Consider the following 15,165-nt stretch of genomic DNA (forward strand, 5'->3'; position numbering starts at 1 on the left):
TGATGCCCCTTTGGCCCTTGACCCGTGGACAATCTCTGCCTCAGCTGTCACCTCTAACCTTCCACCCTGAGTCCCTGACCTACCAAAGGTCTCGACCTCTGGATGTCCAGGCCAGAGTACCATGTGGAAGAAAGATAGGTCTGAGGTAGAGGGGAGAAATAAACAAGAGCGGTTCTCAGCACCGACCTGGTGGGCCGAAGGGCCTGTTCCTGTACTGTCCTATGTTCTAACAAGGAGACAGGGGAGGAGTGGGAAATATTTGGAGGGGTGATTGATAGATTGCAGGACAAATATATTTCTTTGAGAAACTAGAAGAAGATTGCCAATAATGAACAAAGCAAGGCTGAACCAGAAGAAAAGGGCCTGCACTTATGTGCACGGACAAGGAAGAGGCAAAGGAAGAGAAAAGTCTGTTTGGAAGACAAATAGGAACAAAAATTCAAGAAAGAGCAGAAAATCAAAGACCCCACTCACCCGGGTCATTCTCTCTTCTCCCCTCTCCTATCAGGCAGAAGATACAGGAGCCTGAGGGCACGTACCACCAGGCTCAAGGACAGCTTCTATCCCACGGTGATAAGACTATTGAACGGTTCCCTTATACGATGAGATGGACTCTGACCTCACGATCTACCTCGTTATGACCTTGCACCTTATTGCACTGCACTTCCTCTGTAGCTGTGACACTTTACTCTGTATTCTGTTATTGTTCTTACCCCGTATGTACCCGGCATGGTAGTGTAGCGATTAGCGTGATGCTATTACAGCGCCAGCGACCTGGGTTCAATTCCGGCCGCTGTCTGTAAGGAGTTTGTACGTTCTCCCCGTGTCTGCGTGGGTTTTCTCTGGGTGCTCCGGTTTCCTCCCACCTTCCAAAGACGTACGGGTTAGGAAGTTGTGGGCAATGCTATGTTGGCACCGGAAGCGTGGCGACACTTGCGGGCTGCCCCCAGCACATTCTCAGTAACGTAAAAAGATGCATTTCACTCTGTGTTTGGATGTACATGTGACTGATAAATATCTATCCATCTATCTATCTATCTACTACCTCAACACACTGCGTAATGAACTGATCTGTATGAACAGTATGCAAGACAAGTTTTTCACTGTACCTCGGTACAAGTGACAATAATAAACCAATTCCAATCTGTATTCTACAGGCACGTAAATCAGAAAAGTAAAGGCAGGCCGTCTGACGGGTGCGCAGGACAGACTCAGGTGTGAGGGAACTGAATCGGCAGGGATAGTGAATGGGTACTTCACCTAGGTGTTCAGCGATGACATTACTGCAGTGGGCATGCATTCAGGGAAGTGATTGGTAAACACACAGAGGCAAAACAAGGGGCAGATAACGAACCAAACCTGGAGAGGTTCTCTCCCTTGCCTGGGTGGGCTGCGCCTGCGCATGCTGAAGAGATAGCAAAGGTACAATTAGAGAATACTCACACCTGAGGAATTAGCAGCATACTGCTGGCAGGACCACAATCGCCCGACGTGGGAGGGGAGGCCTTGAGCTATGAACGGGTGAACTCAGTGTCAGAGATTACAGACACAGGAAACTTGTGTCAGAAGTGTGGCAGGGATACTTTGAACAGCTCTGAGTAGGGCCTTACCGTGACGGGGTGGAGTCAGGGTGGCAATGGGGGCTTCACAGCCCCATGCCGCGCCTTACATCAAATGGAAGGGGGTGGTGGGTGGCGGAGCAGCGAGGAGAGTCAGCGGGGCCAGGGATAGGAAAGGTTTAGAGGGACATGGGCCCAACGCAGGCAAGTGGGACCAACTCGGATGGACATCTTGGTCCGGATGGGTGAGTTGGGCCGAAGGATGAGGGATGTGCGATAGGGATGGTGCTGACAATACTATAATTCCAAATAAATGCATCACCAAACTCCGAGACCTGGGACTCAACACCTCCCTCTGCAACTGGATCCTTGACTTCCTGACCAACAGACTGCAATCAGTGAGGATAGGCAGCAATACCTCCGGCACGATTATTCTCAACACTGGTGCCCCACAAGGCTGTGTCTTCAGCCCTCTACTCTACTCCCTATACACTCATGACTGTGTGGCCAGATTCTGCTCCAACTCCATCTACAAGTTTGCAGATGACACCACCGTAGTGGGCCATATCACAAACAGCAATGAGTCGGAGTAAAGGAAGGAGATAGAGAGCTTAGTGGCATGGTGTCATGACAACAACCTTTCCCTCAATGTCAGCAAAACAAAAGAGCTGGTCATTGACTTCAGGAAAGGGGGTGGTGTACATGCACCTGTCTATATCAACGGTGCTGAGGTCGAGAGAGTTGAGAGCTTCAAGTTCCGAGGAGTGAACATCACCAACAGCCTGTCCTAGTCCAACCACGTAGACGCCATGGCCAAGAAAGCTCACAAGTGCCTCTACTTCCTCAGGAGGTGAAAGAAGTTTGGCATGTCCCCTTAGGCACTCACCAACTTTCATCGATGCACCATAGAAAGCATCCTATCTGGATGCATCACGGCTTGGTACGGCAACTGCTCTGCCCAGGACCGCAAGAAATTGCGGAGAGTTGTGGACACAGCCCAGCGCGTCACGGAAACCAGCCTCCCCTCCTTGGACTCTGTCTTTACCTCTCGCTGTCTTGGTGAAGCAGCCAGCATAATCAAAGACCCCACCCACCCGGGACATTCTCTCTTCTCTCCCCTTCCATCAGGCAGAAGATACAGGAGCCTGAGGGCATGTACCACCAGACTTAAGGACAGCTTCTACCCCACTGTGATAAGACTATTGAACTGTTCCCTTATACGATGAGATGGACTCTTGACCTCACAATCTACCTTGTTGTGACCTTGCACCTTATTGTCTACCTGCAATGCACTTCTCTGTAGTTGTGACATTTTATTCTGTACTGTTATTATTTTTACCTGTACTACCTCAATGCACTCTGTACTAACTCAATGTAACTGCACTGTGTAATGAATTGACCTGTACGATCGGTATGCAAGACAAGTTTTCACTGTACCTCAGTACAATTGACAATAATAAACCAATACTAATAGTGTGGGAGGGAGAGGAGTCGGGGTTGGAGGTGGACACCAGGGGCTGGGGGGGAGTGCAGAAGGTAGGCAGGAGGTCCAAGATGGGCGCAGGCGGCTGGGATGGGGACCGCCAGCTGCCCGCTGCTGCTTTGGGAACTCCGGGTAGTTGTGGGAGCGCCAACAATGTCCGTTGTCATTCCCCCTTCAGTGAGAGTCCTCAGGGTGTGGGGAATCCCAACGCGTGGCACTGGTTGACGGATCTTCCCTGGCTCTTTAGGAGCTTGCAGGTTATCAGTGGGGGGCGGGGGGGTGGGCAGGGGCGCGAGGCCCTGCGAACCACTGTGGCCCGGTCCAATGCATCTCCTGCATCGTATGGGATGCTACGGCCGATTGCAGTGTTGCATGCTGCCGCGCGTACAGCAGCTTGAGACTCCGTACTGCGGAGCCGGAACAATGTCCAGAGTCAGTGTGGCGCATCCATGGAGTCCAGGATTTCACGAAGAGCAGGCTCAGGGAGGTGGTCACCACGCAGATCGAGAGCGATCAGGCAGAAAGGGTCGGGACAGCCATCAGGCAAAGGGTAGGAGAAGCAGGTCAGGAGTGTGTGGCTCCCTCTCACTGCCAAAACCTCGCTGGGACGCTTGATGGGGAGCTGGGAGAAGGAGCCCGGAGTGTGACACAGTGAGTGATTCTACTGCATGGGGGGGGGGGGGGGGGGGGGGGGAGGAAGAGGAGGGAGAGACCTGTAGCGATCGGGGCCTTAAGAATTAAGACGAGATAAGATTTCTTCATTAGTCACATGTACATGGAAACACACAGTGAAATGTATCTTTTGTGCAGAGTGTTCTGGGGGGCAGCCCGCAAGTGTCGCCACGCTTCCAGCGCCAACATAGCACGCCCACAACTTCCTAACCCGTACGTCTTTGGAACGTGGGAGGAAACCGGAGCACCTGGAGGAAACCCACGCAGACACAGGGAGAACGTACAAACTCCTTACAGACAGTGGCCAGAATTGAACCTGGGTCTCTGGCGCTGTAACAGCGTTATGCTAACCGCTACAACGTACATGTGACTAATAAAGAAACCTTATCTTACTTCTGTTAATTTCTGTTAGTCATGTCTGTGAAACGCTAACTTTCCTGGCATGGCAATAAACTTTGAACGAGCTGCAGTACAGAGGCAGCTCTTCACTTCGTTGCCTTCGACGCAAGAGGGTGGGGCTCACACTCAACATCCCCAAGGCAAGGGTCCAACTCACCTGCCCTGGCGGCAGCGTGCCTGACATTAGAAGGGGAAAACGTGGACCATTATCCAAGAGCTAAGTTTCAGCGAAGAGAACCCTCGCTAATGATGCTCATCTTGTCTTCAATGCACCAGTACAGCCCCTGGCTGACTAAGGTGTTTGAAGATATAAATGTAGGAGGGATGATTACTAAATTTGCAGTTGGCACAAAAATTGCTGGTGTCGATGGTAATGTAGATAGATGTAGCTCCGGGAAATTGGTAAGTTGACGAGTTGGACAGAGCAATGGACAGGCAGGTGGAATATAATCCTGATAAGTGCTGGGTGACTGACTTTGGGATACTAACAAGGTTAGGATGTACACAGTGAAGGGCATGAGCTGTAAGGAGAGGTCGGACAAAACTGCGTTGTTTCCTCTGGAGCAGCGGAGGCTGAGGGGAGACCTAATTGAGCTTTATAAGATTATGAGAGGCAGAGATAGGGTGGACGGTCGGGGTCTTTTTCCCCAGGGTAGAAATATCAAATTCTAGAGGGCATACAGAAAAAACTGCCCCACACATCACCTTTAAACATCCCCCCTCTTAAGGTGAGAGGAGGGAAAACTTAAAGAGATGTGTGGGATGGGTTTTTGTGTACACAGAGAGTGGTGGGTGCCTGGAATGCGCTGCCAGGGGTGGGGGGTGGAGGCAAATATGATAGAGGGGTTGAAGAGGCTGTTAGATTGACACATGAATATGCAGGGAATGGAGGGACATGGGCAGGCACGGTAGCGCAGCGGTTAGCGTAACACTATCACAGCGCCAGTGACCCGGGTTCAATTCCCGCCGCTGTCTGTAAGGAGTTTGTACGTTCTCCCCGTGTCTGCGTGGGTTTCCTCCGGGTGCTCCGGTTTCCTCCCACGTTCCAAAGACGGACGGGTTAGGAAGTTGCGGGCGTGCTATGTTGGCGCCGGAAGCGTGGCGACACTTGCGGGCTGCCCCCCAGAACACTCTACGCAAAAGATGCATTTCACCGTGTGCTTCGATGTACATGTGACTAATAAAGAATCTTATCTTATCATGGGCAGGTAGAAGAGACTGAGTTTAGTTCAGCATCATGTTTGGCACAGACACGATGGGCTGAAGGGCCTGTTCCTGTGCTGTACTGTTCTGTGTTCGGTTAAATTACACAGTGGTGAGTTCTCTTGGAAATCTTGGCTCCCCTCATACAGTTGGGATGCCACGTTACACCTGTACAAGACGTTGGTGAGACCACCCTTGGAGTATTGTGCGCAGTTCTGGTCACCCAGCTATAGGAAGGATGTCGTTAAGGCAGAAAAGGTGCAGAGGAGATTCACAAGGATGTTGCCAGCACTGGAGGGTTTGAGTTACAAGCAGAGACTGGACAGGCCGGGAGTGTTTTCTCCAGAGCGAAGGAGGCTGAGGGGTGACCTTACAGAAGTTTATAAAATCATGAGGGGCAGAGATAAGGTGGATGGCCACAGTCTTTTCCCCAGGGTTGGGGAGTCTAAAACGAGAGGGCACAGGTTTAAGGTGAGAGGGGAAAGATTTAAAGGGGCAACTTTTTCCACACAGAGGGTGGTGGGTGTGTGGAACGAGCTGCTAGAGGAAGTGGTAGAGGCGGGTACAATTACAAGATTTAAAAGACACTTGGACAGGTACACAGATGGGAAAGGTTTAGAGGGATATGGTCAAAATGCGGGCAAATGGGACCAGCTCAGGAAGACACATTGGTCGGCATGGATGAGTTGGGACGAAGGGCCTGTTTTCGTGACTCCGTGACTCTGTGACTCCAGGCCCCTCGAGGAGGTGTGCGCTTCCAGAACCAACCCTGAGCTTCGAGCTGGTGCCTCCTTCGGCAGCAGGGTGCCCCGCAGAACCGCTGCCTCCGCCCTTACCTCCCCAGTTCTCAATGCTGAAGAGCCGGTGCAGGTTGTGAGCCACGTAGGGGGAGATGAGCTTCAGGTCATGTGTGCGGACACGGGTTGCCAGGAGCGACTGGTGGGCGTCTCGGAAGGTGGTGTCTGTCAGGAGAAGCCCCTTGTGTTTCCGGATCGCCTTTGCAAAGCCCTCTGGACCTTCCCTCAGGAGAATGTCGCGGAATCCTGCCGGAGGGTCACCTGGAGAATGGAGGGAGGAGGTTAGGGAATCGCAAGGCAACAGAGAGTTACGGCAATGGGCGGAAATGTGTGGGTGCCGGGGTCCGCCTCACGTGTACAGTGCGGGAGATACTCGGCAGGTCAGGCAGCGTCTGTGCAGAGGGGAGCCGTTCAATCAGATCTGGAAAGTTAGACATAGAAAGAGGGAGGGACGGAGGGGACGAGGGGTGGGGGACATAGGGAGGGTGGGACACAGGGAGGGGGGACACGGAGAGGAGGACACACGGGGGGGACACACGGGGGGGACACAGGGAGAGGGGGCACACAGGGAGGGGGGCACAGAGGGGGACACACAGGGAGGGGGACACACAGGGAGGGGGGGACGGGGGACACACAGGGTGGAGGGGACATGGCAAGACGGTAGCAGAAACCAGACCTTCACATAGTGCACAGGCAGACAGTCCGGGTGTGATGTCAGGAACCAGACCTTCACATAGTGCACAGGCGGACAGTCCGGGTGTGACATTAGGAACCAGACCTTCACACAGTGCACAGGCGGACAGTCCGGGTGTGACGTCAGGAACCAGACCTTCACACAGTGCACAGGCGGACAGTCCGGGTGTGATGTCAGGAACCAGACCTTCACACAGTGCACAGGCGGACAGTCCGGGTGTGATGTCAGGAACCGGACCTTCACACAGTGCACAGGCAGACAGTCCGGGTGTGATGTCAGGAACCGGACCTTCACACAGTGCACAGGCGGACAGTCCGGGTGTGATGTCAGGAACCAGACCTTCACACAGTGCACAGGCGGACAGTCCGGGTGTGATGTCAGGAACCAGACCTTCACATGAATGTACAGACAGACCATTCATGCCCTGACACAAACAAACAGATGGACCAGCCAGGTGAGGGCAAGGAACAACACCTTTCACACAACAGCCGTGGGATACCTGGGACTTGCTTCCCCCAAAAGGCCCACAAGATAATTTTAAAGCTGAAATGGATTGATGTTGGACAGAGGGTATGAAGGTGAAACACAGCTGAGGAGCTGAATGTTCCGACTGGATTCTCACCCGTCACCCTGCCCTGTGTTAGCCTGGGATCCATAGCCGGGGAACGAGGGCCAAGTAAAAGTAGGGAATTTGTACATTGGGTAAGGTTGAACTCTGAGTACAAAACTGAGTCTCTTGGAGTTCACCACTCAGTGAGCATTTTACAGAATAAAGACAAAATAATTCCAACTGATCTTGGGATTTATTTCATTATAAGGACTGGGTGAAACATATATCCCAAATTCTTTGTAATATTATCTCAGCGCTCGGACTTCTTGGTTGGATATCTGTCCCTGAACAACCCCAGAGGACTGAGACGACAGCAGGCGTCACTGTGTGCGCCTCAGTACCGTTCCTCTGTCGGTGTGAGGTGCCGTCCTGAGCTCAGGAGGTGGGGTTTGCAGTGGATCGCTTTGGTGTAATCAGTGGAAAAGAGCCGAGACCAGGAGAAATTTTAAATGTAGATTGTGTTACGACTCAAGGTTTGGTAATCTCCTGTGGACACCAACTGAATGCCAAAATTATCAATAGTAATTGTGAATAAAGTTATCATCACTACAAGTCAGCACTGTGGCGCAGCGGGTAGAGATGCTGCCTCCTGGCTCCGGAGACCCGGCTTCAATCCTGACCTCCGGCGCCGTCTCCCACGTCCCGACGACGTGCGGGGGTCGGTGGGTTAACCGGCCGCTGTAAGTTGCCTGCCTAGTGCGCGGGTGAGGGGTAGAATCCGGTGGGGGGAGTTGGTGGGGATGTGGGGAGAACAGGGAAATGAGCGGGGGAACGGTACAGGGTTGGGCTGAATGGCCTCTCCTTACGTCCTGAGCAAGTAAGTCAGATATGGCCCCGTCCTGCAGAAACACTCGGAGGGACCACAGGTGCTGGAAATCTGGAGCAATGCACAGCAGGGTGGGGGAACTCAGCGGGTCAGGCAGCATCTGTGGAGGGAAACGGACAGTTGACATTTTGGGTCGAGACGCTTCATGTGGACCGGGCCTGATGAAGGGGCACGACCCGAAACGTCAACTGTCAGTTCCCCTCCACAGATGCTGCCTGACCCGCAGAAACAGTCATGTGCTGTTCAGCAGCTTGAAGCTTCATCCACTGACACAAATCAATCAGTTGTAAGTTATAAATCGTCAATGAACCTCTCGGTCAGCCTTCTGGAGGAGTGGATAGGATTTCCCCTGCCTGAAGAAATGCTCCCTGCTGACACAGCCAAACGTGGTTTTGTTCTACTCCCTTGTTCCGGACTTCCCCACACCCCTGGAAGTCGGTGACAGAGGAGGGGGTGGGATCAGATTCCATCACCACTTTTAAGAGGAGTTTAGACAGACACTTGAATGGGCAGGGCAGGGCACAGAAGGACATGGTCCTAGTGCGGGCAGATGGGATTAGCGTAGGTCAGCATGGGTGCAGAGGGCCGAAGGGCCTGTTCCTGTGCGGTACAGCTCTCTGACTCCTTGACCACCCACTGATTCTATCGGCCTTATCAATACTTTTGATCATCTTAGAATCGTGGAGTCTCACAGCAGGGAAACAGGCCCTTCGGCCCAACTCGTCCATGCCGACTGTGTTGCCCAGCGAACTAGTCCCATCTGCCCGTGTTTGGCCCACAGCCCTCTAAACCTCTCCTATCCATGGACTTATCCAGACGGCTTTTAAACACTGCTAATGTGCCCGCCTCAATCGCTATTTCTGGCAGCTCGTTCCAAATACGCACCGCCCTCTGCGTGAAGAAGCTGCCCCTGATGACCCTGTTCAATCTCCCGCCTCTGATCTTAAACCTCTGCCCTCTTGTTTTTAGCTCCCCCTCCCTGGGAAAAAGACTGTGTGCTTTCACCCTGTCTACGCCCCTGATGATCTTATACACCTCTATCAGGTCACCCCTCAATCTCCTGCGTTCCAGGGAATAAAGTCCTAGTCTACGCAACCTCTCCTTGTAACTCAAGCCCCCAAGTCCAGGCGACATCCGGGTAAATCTCTCCTGCACTCTTTCTAGTTTTCTATCATCTTTCCTATAATATGGTGACCAAAACTGTACCCAGTACTCCAAATGCAGCCTCACCAACGACTTGTACAACTACAACATAACGTCCCAACTCCTACACTCAGTGCCCTGACTGATGAAGGCCGGCGTGCCAAACACCTTCTTCACCACCCTGTCTACTTGTGATGTCGCTTTCAGTGAACTATGTACCTGTACTCCTAGGTCCCTCTGTTCCATCACACTCCCCAGGGCCCTACCATTCACTGTACAAGTCCTGCCCTAGACTGATCTCCTGAAATACAATACCTCACATTTATCTGGAGTGAAATAGCCGTTTCCAATCCTCAGCCTACATACCCAGCTGATCACGTTACTTTTCATAACCTTCTACACTATCTACAACACCACTTATTGTAGTGTCATCTGCAAACTTACTAACCATGCCTTGAACATTCACATCCAAACTGTTTATATAAAAATCATCTACCTTAAGAAATCAGTGAGGTAACCTAATTTTGTTTAGTTATTCATTTCACAAGGAGTGTGCAACCCTCACCCTGTCTACCTGTGTCGCCACTTTCAGGGAACCATGTACCTGCACCCCTGGGTCTCTCTGTTCTACAGCCCTCTCCAGAGCCCCGCCGTTTACTGTGTAAGTCAAGGTCAACCAAGGCGACCTTTGACTTGAGGAACACTGGAAGAGATGGCCCCTGCCCCGATCACAATCTTGCTGAAAGTTACGGGTGTGGAAATACGTGCCTTTAGAGTTATACAGCACAGATACAGGCCCTTTGGCCCAACTTGTCCATGCTGACCAAGGTGCCTTCCTGAGCCAGTCCCACGTTTGGCCCATGTCCCTCTACACTTTCTCTATCCATGTGCCAATCCAAATGCTTTTTAAATGATGTAATTGTGCCGGCCTCTACCACTTCCTCCGGCAGCTCTTTCCGTACACCCCACCACCCTCTGTGTGAATCCTTGCCTCTCAGGTCCCCTTTAAATCTTTCCCCTCTCACCTTAAACCTGTGCCCTCTAGTTTCAGACTCCCCTACCCTGGGAAAAGACTGCGGCCATCCACAAGTCCTGCCCTGTTTTAACTTCCCAAGTTGTCCGAGTTATATTCTGTCTGCCATTCTTTAGCCCACTTCCCCAGATGATCTGGATCCTGTTGTCACCATAGACAATTCCCTTCACTGTCTGCTACACCACCAGTTTTGGTGTCAGCCACAAACGTATGAACAAGTGGGGTGTGAGTGCCTCCGGTGGGTCTCCTGTGCCCAAGGAACCACAGAGCACTAAGCCCATGCAACTTGACCTTGTAGTCTCACTCTCCGAGGCCACTGCCTTTCCCACACCAGTGGTTCCCTGCAAGGTGAAGGGGGCTGATCCTCATTACCTTCACTGGGAGGTCCCGCACTCAGCAGAGGTCAGGAAAGACCTCATGACTGAGTCCTGCACTCAGTGAGGTCCTGGTATTGTTAAATAGAGGAGGACAGTATTGAAGCAGAAGGGTTATGCTAAATGTGCACAGAACACAAAGGTTGGTGGTGCTGTAGATAGTGTAGAAGGTTGCTGTAGATTACAAAGGACATTGATAGAATGCAGAGCTGGGCTGAGAAGTGGCAGATGGAGTTCAACCCGGAAAAGTGTGAAGTGATACACCTCAGGAGATTGAATTTAAGGCAGTAATACAAAGTTAATGTCAGTGTGGAGGAACAGAGGGATCTTGGGGTCCACGCCCATTGATCCCAGAAGTTGCTGCGCAGGTCGATAGGGTTGTTAAGAAGGCGTATGGTGTGTTGGCCTTCATTAGTCAGGAGATTGAGTTCAAGAGCCACGAGATGATGTTGCAGTTCTATAGAACTCTGGTCAGACCACACTTGGAGTATCATGTTCAGTTCTGGTCGCCTCATTATAGGAAGGATGCGGAAGCTTTGGAGAGGGTGCAGAGGAGATTTAGCAGGATGTTGCATGGATTGGAAAGCATGTCTTATGAGGATAGGTAGAGCGAGCTAAGGCTTTTCTCTTTGGAGAGGAGGAGGATGAGAGGTGACTTGATAGAGGTGTACAAGATGACAAGAGGCACAGATCGAGTGGACAGTCAGAGACTTTTCCCCAGGGCGACAATGGCTAACATGAGGGGGCATAATTTTAAGGTGATTGGAGGAAGGTATAAGGGGGATGTCAGGGGTAAGTTTTTTACACAGAGAGTGGTGGGTGCGTGGAACGCACTGCTGGCAGAGGTGGTGGGGCAGATACATTAGGGACATTTAAGAGAGGTAGACACATGAATGATAGAAAAGTAGGGGCCATGTAGGAGGGAAGGGTTAGATAGATCTTAGAGCAGGACAAAATGTCGGCACAACATTGTGGGCTGAAGGGCCTGTACTGTGCTGTAGTGTTCTATGTTCTATGTTCCAACACTGGTTTGGCCACGGCTGGAGTATTGCGTCCAATTCTGGTCACCTCCCTTAAGGGAAGTTTAAAACCCTAGGCTTGAGGTACAAGGGGATGTGAGGACAAAATGGTGTTGCACACAGAGGGGTGATGGTCTGTGGAAAGAGTCAGGCAGGGCTGTCAAAGTGAATGGGACGGGAATAATCTGCAGGGCTGGTGGGGAAACGGTTGGGAAAGGAACAGATGGAATTGGTCTGACAGGGGCTGAAAACTCAATGGGCTGAATGGCCTCCTTTTTCTTTCAGACCATTTTAGCTATTTATTTACAGCCTTGTTTCAGATTCTTGATGGGGCACAGCATGGCGCGAATCCTGTCCCAATAGCCTTTGTAGGCAGCTTACTTCTGAATTTAGCACAGACCATGCCACTGTTACCATGGGAATGGGTCACTTACCCCAAATGACAAGGGTTTTATTTGGTTTACCACCAGGAGTGACGGTATTTTGGAAGCACGCGGTCTCCGCGGGCACCCTGGTTTGAGTTCCGCGCTCGGAGGGCCCCTCAGGGGATCGAGTGTGTCGTGGACGGCGAGAACGCGATTCTTCTGTGAAGTGTTGCGGGGGTGCGTTTAGTGGTTGTTTTTCTCTGCTGTGTTGTCTGTGCGTTTCGCGGGTGTTTAGTTCGCGTTATTTTGCTGTAGTTATGTAGATGCTTAGTTGTTTTCTTCGCTTTCTGTATTAGTTGTAGTGTCGTGACACTGGTTGTCCTTTTGTAGTGCTTTTAGTTAATGAACGTTTATATTTTAAAAAATTGACGGTATTGTTCTTTGCCTTGTGTACATAAGCACATCTTTCACCCAGATAAAATTCTGTTTCATCAGGGAAGTAAACGCCCTCAACCTTCAGTCAAGCTGTGCGCTCTCTGTGGTTTCGAAGGCCACATTTGCAGCCAGTAAAAACAGCTTTGCACCACATTGCAAGTGCCCGCCAGACAGCCAGACCAGTCTGCCCTACTGAATGGCCTCCTTCTATACTGTAACATGACAAGACTGTGCCCCATAACCCTGGTCCTGTCACCTCAGAAGCCGAACCTCACCCCCCTCCTTCCCCGACCCTGAGTATCCGAATAGGTCATGCACTGTGACTCAGGAGGTGCAGTTCTGTGTGCTGCCGCTGTCGTTGGTTTGGACCAGGGCAACTTTACACGTGCGGTGTCGAGTGAACCAAGGATCGGCAGTCCTCAAAGGACTACCTGTGAAATTTGCGGCGTCCACTTGTGGCTTTCCAGAAAAATTCACCAAGGAGGAGTCTTCTTCTGTTAGGCAGGCAGGGGCTGAGAGGCTTGAGTTTAATTAGATTTTTAGAGGTATTTAATTTCCTGAGAAGCCATCTACAGTACACTGATGAAACCAGCAAATGGTTCAGTACTGTTTTAATTAAATAACTTTCAGTGATTTTACAATCAGCTGACTTGGATAGACTTCTAAAAATATATCACGTCTTATTAAAACTAATAGTACTACTGTTAAAAATATCAAGGACTATATTTAAATAAAAAATTAAGAGATAGACAATGATGCTATACTGAAGTGCCTGCTCACACTACTTCATGAAAGACTTCACATGTGGTAACCCTCGTGAGTCTGGGCAGTGTCCAGAAATGCTCTTTAATGCCAAGTGCAACGTTAGCCAGTTTTCTGATTACAAATACCCAAGGTTATTCACATAATCTGCACTTAAGAGTCACAAAGCATGGAAACAGGCCCTTTAGCCCAACTCGTTCATACCGACCGAGATTCCCATCCAAGCCAGTCCCAGTTCCCTACATTTGGCCCACATCCCTCTAAACCTTTCCTATCCGTGTACCTGTCCAAGTGCCTTTTAAATGTTATTGGTGTACCTGCCTCAGCCACTTCCTCTGGCAGCTCATTCCATTTACGGACCAACTTTTGGGTGAAAAAGTTGCCCCTCAAGTTCATATTAAATCTCTTCCCTCTCACCTTAAACCTATGCCCTCTAGTTCTTGATTCCCCAACCCCGGGAGAAAGACTGTGCGCATTCACCCTGTCTATGCCTCTCATGGTTTTATAAACCTTTATTAATATCACTCCTCATTCTCCTACGCTGCGTTGAATAAAGTCCCAACCTGCCTGACCTCTCTCTCCATAACTCAGTCCCTCGAGTCCTGGAAACATCCTCGTAAACCTCCTTCCCAGCAAAGCCATCCAGGACGAGGCAGCCCGCATGATTGGCACTTAACACTGCTTGGCACTGCTTAAGCACTCACCCTCCAACACCAGTGCCCGAGGCTGCAGCACACCTCAACATTGCAGCAACTCTCAGAGGTCCCTCTGACAACCCCCCAAGCCTGTGACGCCCCCGCCACACAGAAGGACAGAGGTGGCAGGTGAGTGGAGGCTCACCAGCTCCTTCTGAAGGGCAATTAGCTGCGAGGCAGCGAACGCCAGCGACAGCCACTCCCTGCAAATGATTAATAATAATAAAGCAAAATCTACTTGAGTCCATGTGTGTGTGTGAGAGAGAGAGAGACAGAGACAGAGAGAGAGCAAGGGGGAGGGAGGGAGAGCGGGAGAGAGAAAGGGGGAGAGAGAGCGAGAGAGAGCAAGAGAGGGGGAGAGAGCAAGAGAGAGAGAGCAAGAGAGAGAGAGTGAGAGAGAGAGAGAGTGAGAGATAGAGAGAGAGACAGAGAGAGAGATACAGAGAATGAGGGAGAGAGACAAAGAGACAGAGAGAGAGAGACAGAGACAGAGAGAGAGTAAATTGCAGAGCAGAGAGAAAGCAGTGGGCTTCAGGGATTCAGCAGTTGTTAGCTGATGCAGGGAGAACTTTACAAATAATTTATACAGAATGTGATGTGCCTTCCCTCTATTAACTGGCAAATTATTGTAACAACAAAATGCTCTGAATGGTTTCATTTAAATTGATAAACCATGGGTCTTCTAGTGTAAAAATGCCAGTTAACAGACGCCACTGTTGAAATATTCTGTTATGGATATTAATGGCCAACAAAACACAGCAGCAGAATTCCAAATTATGGCGGTATTACAATTGATTCAGTGAGTGGTGCTGGTTGGCTCAGGGGAACTGTCCTTGTCAGGGAGATGAAAAACTGCATACTCTGCCGGACTCAGAACAGGGCAAGCAACTAACTAAAGGATATTCATCAAATTAAGGAAAAATAACTTGCCTCTCTTTCAAAAATTTCATTATTGAATTAAACAAAAAAGACAACTTTGGACAAAAGAAGGATATCCTGTCAGCTTGATGGTGCGTCGTGGCTCAGAAGCCGTGCGCTCGGTCCCCACTTCGGTGCCAGGAGTGCACAGCTGATGGCGAGGCTCCGTGCCAGGCCT

At 50.7% G+C, this 15,165-nt stretch overlaps 1 protein-coding gene across 5 annotated transcripts in view; it reads right to left on the reverse strand.

Annotated features, from left to right (window-relative positions):
* The window catches only part of LOC127587059 (pyruvate carboxylase, mitochondrial), an 859,607-nt gene that overhangs the window by 96,573 nt on the left and 747,869 nt on the right, over positions 1-15,165 (reverse strand). For all 5 annotated transcript variants that reach the window (XM_052045231.1, XM_052045229.1, XM_052045232.1 and 2 more), the window contains one exon: positions 6,153-6,374. In XM_052045231.1, coding sequence (XP_051901191.1) covers positions 6,153-6,374 — 222 coding nt within the window. The remainder of the gene's footprint in view (positions 1-6,152; positions 6,375-15,165) is intronic.

This window comes from Pristis pectinata, chromosome 38, assembly GCF_009764475.1.
Source record: "Pristis pectinata isolate sPriPec2 chromosome 38, sPriPec2.1.pri, whole genome shotgun sequence".
NCBI lineage: Eukaryota > Metazoa > Chordata > Chondrichthyes > Rhinopristiformes > Pristidae > Pristis > Pristis pectinata.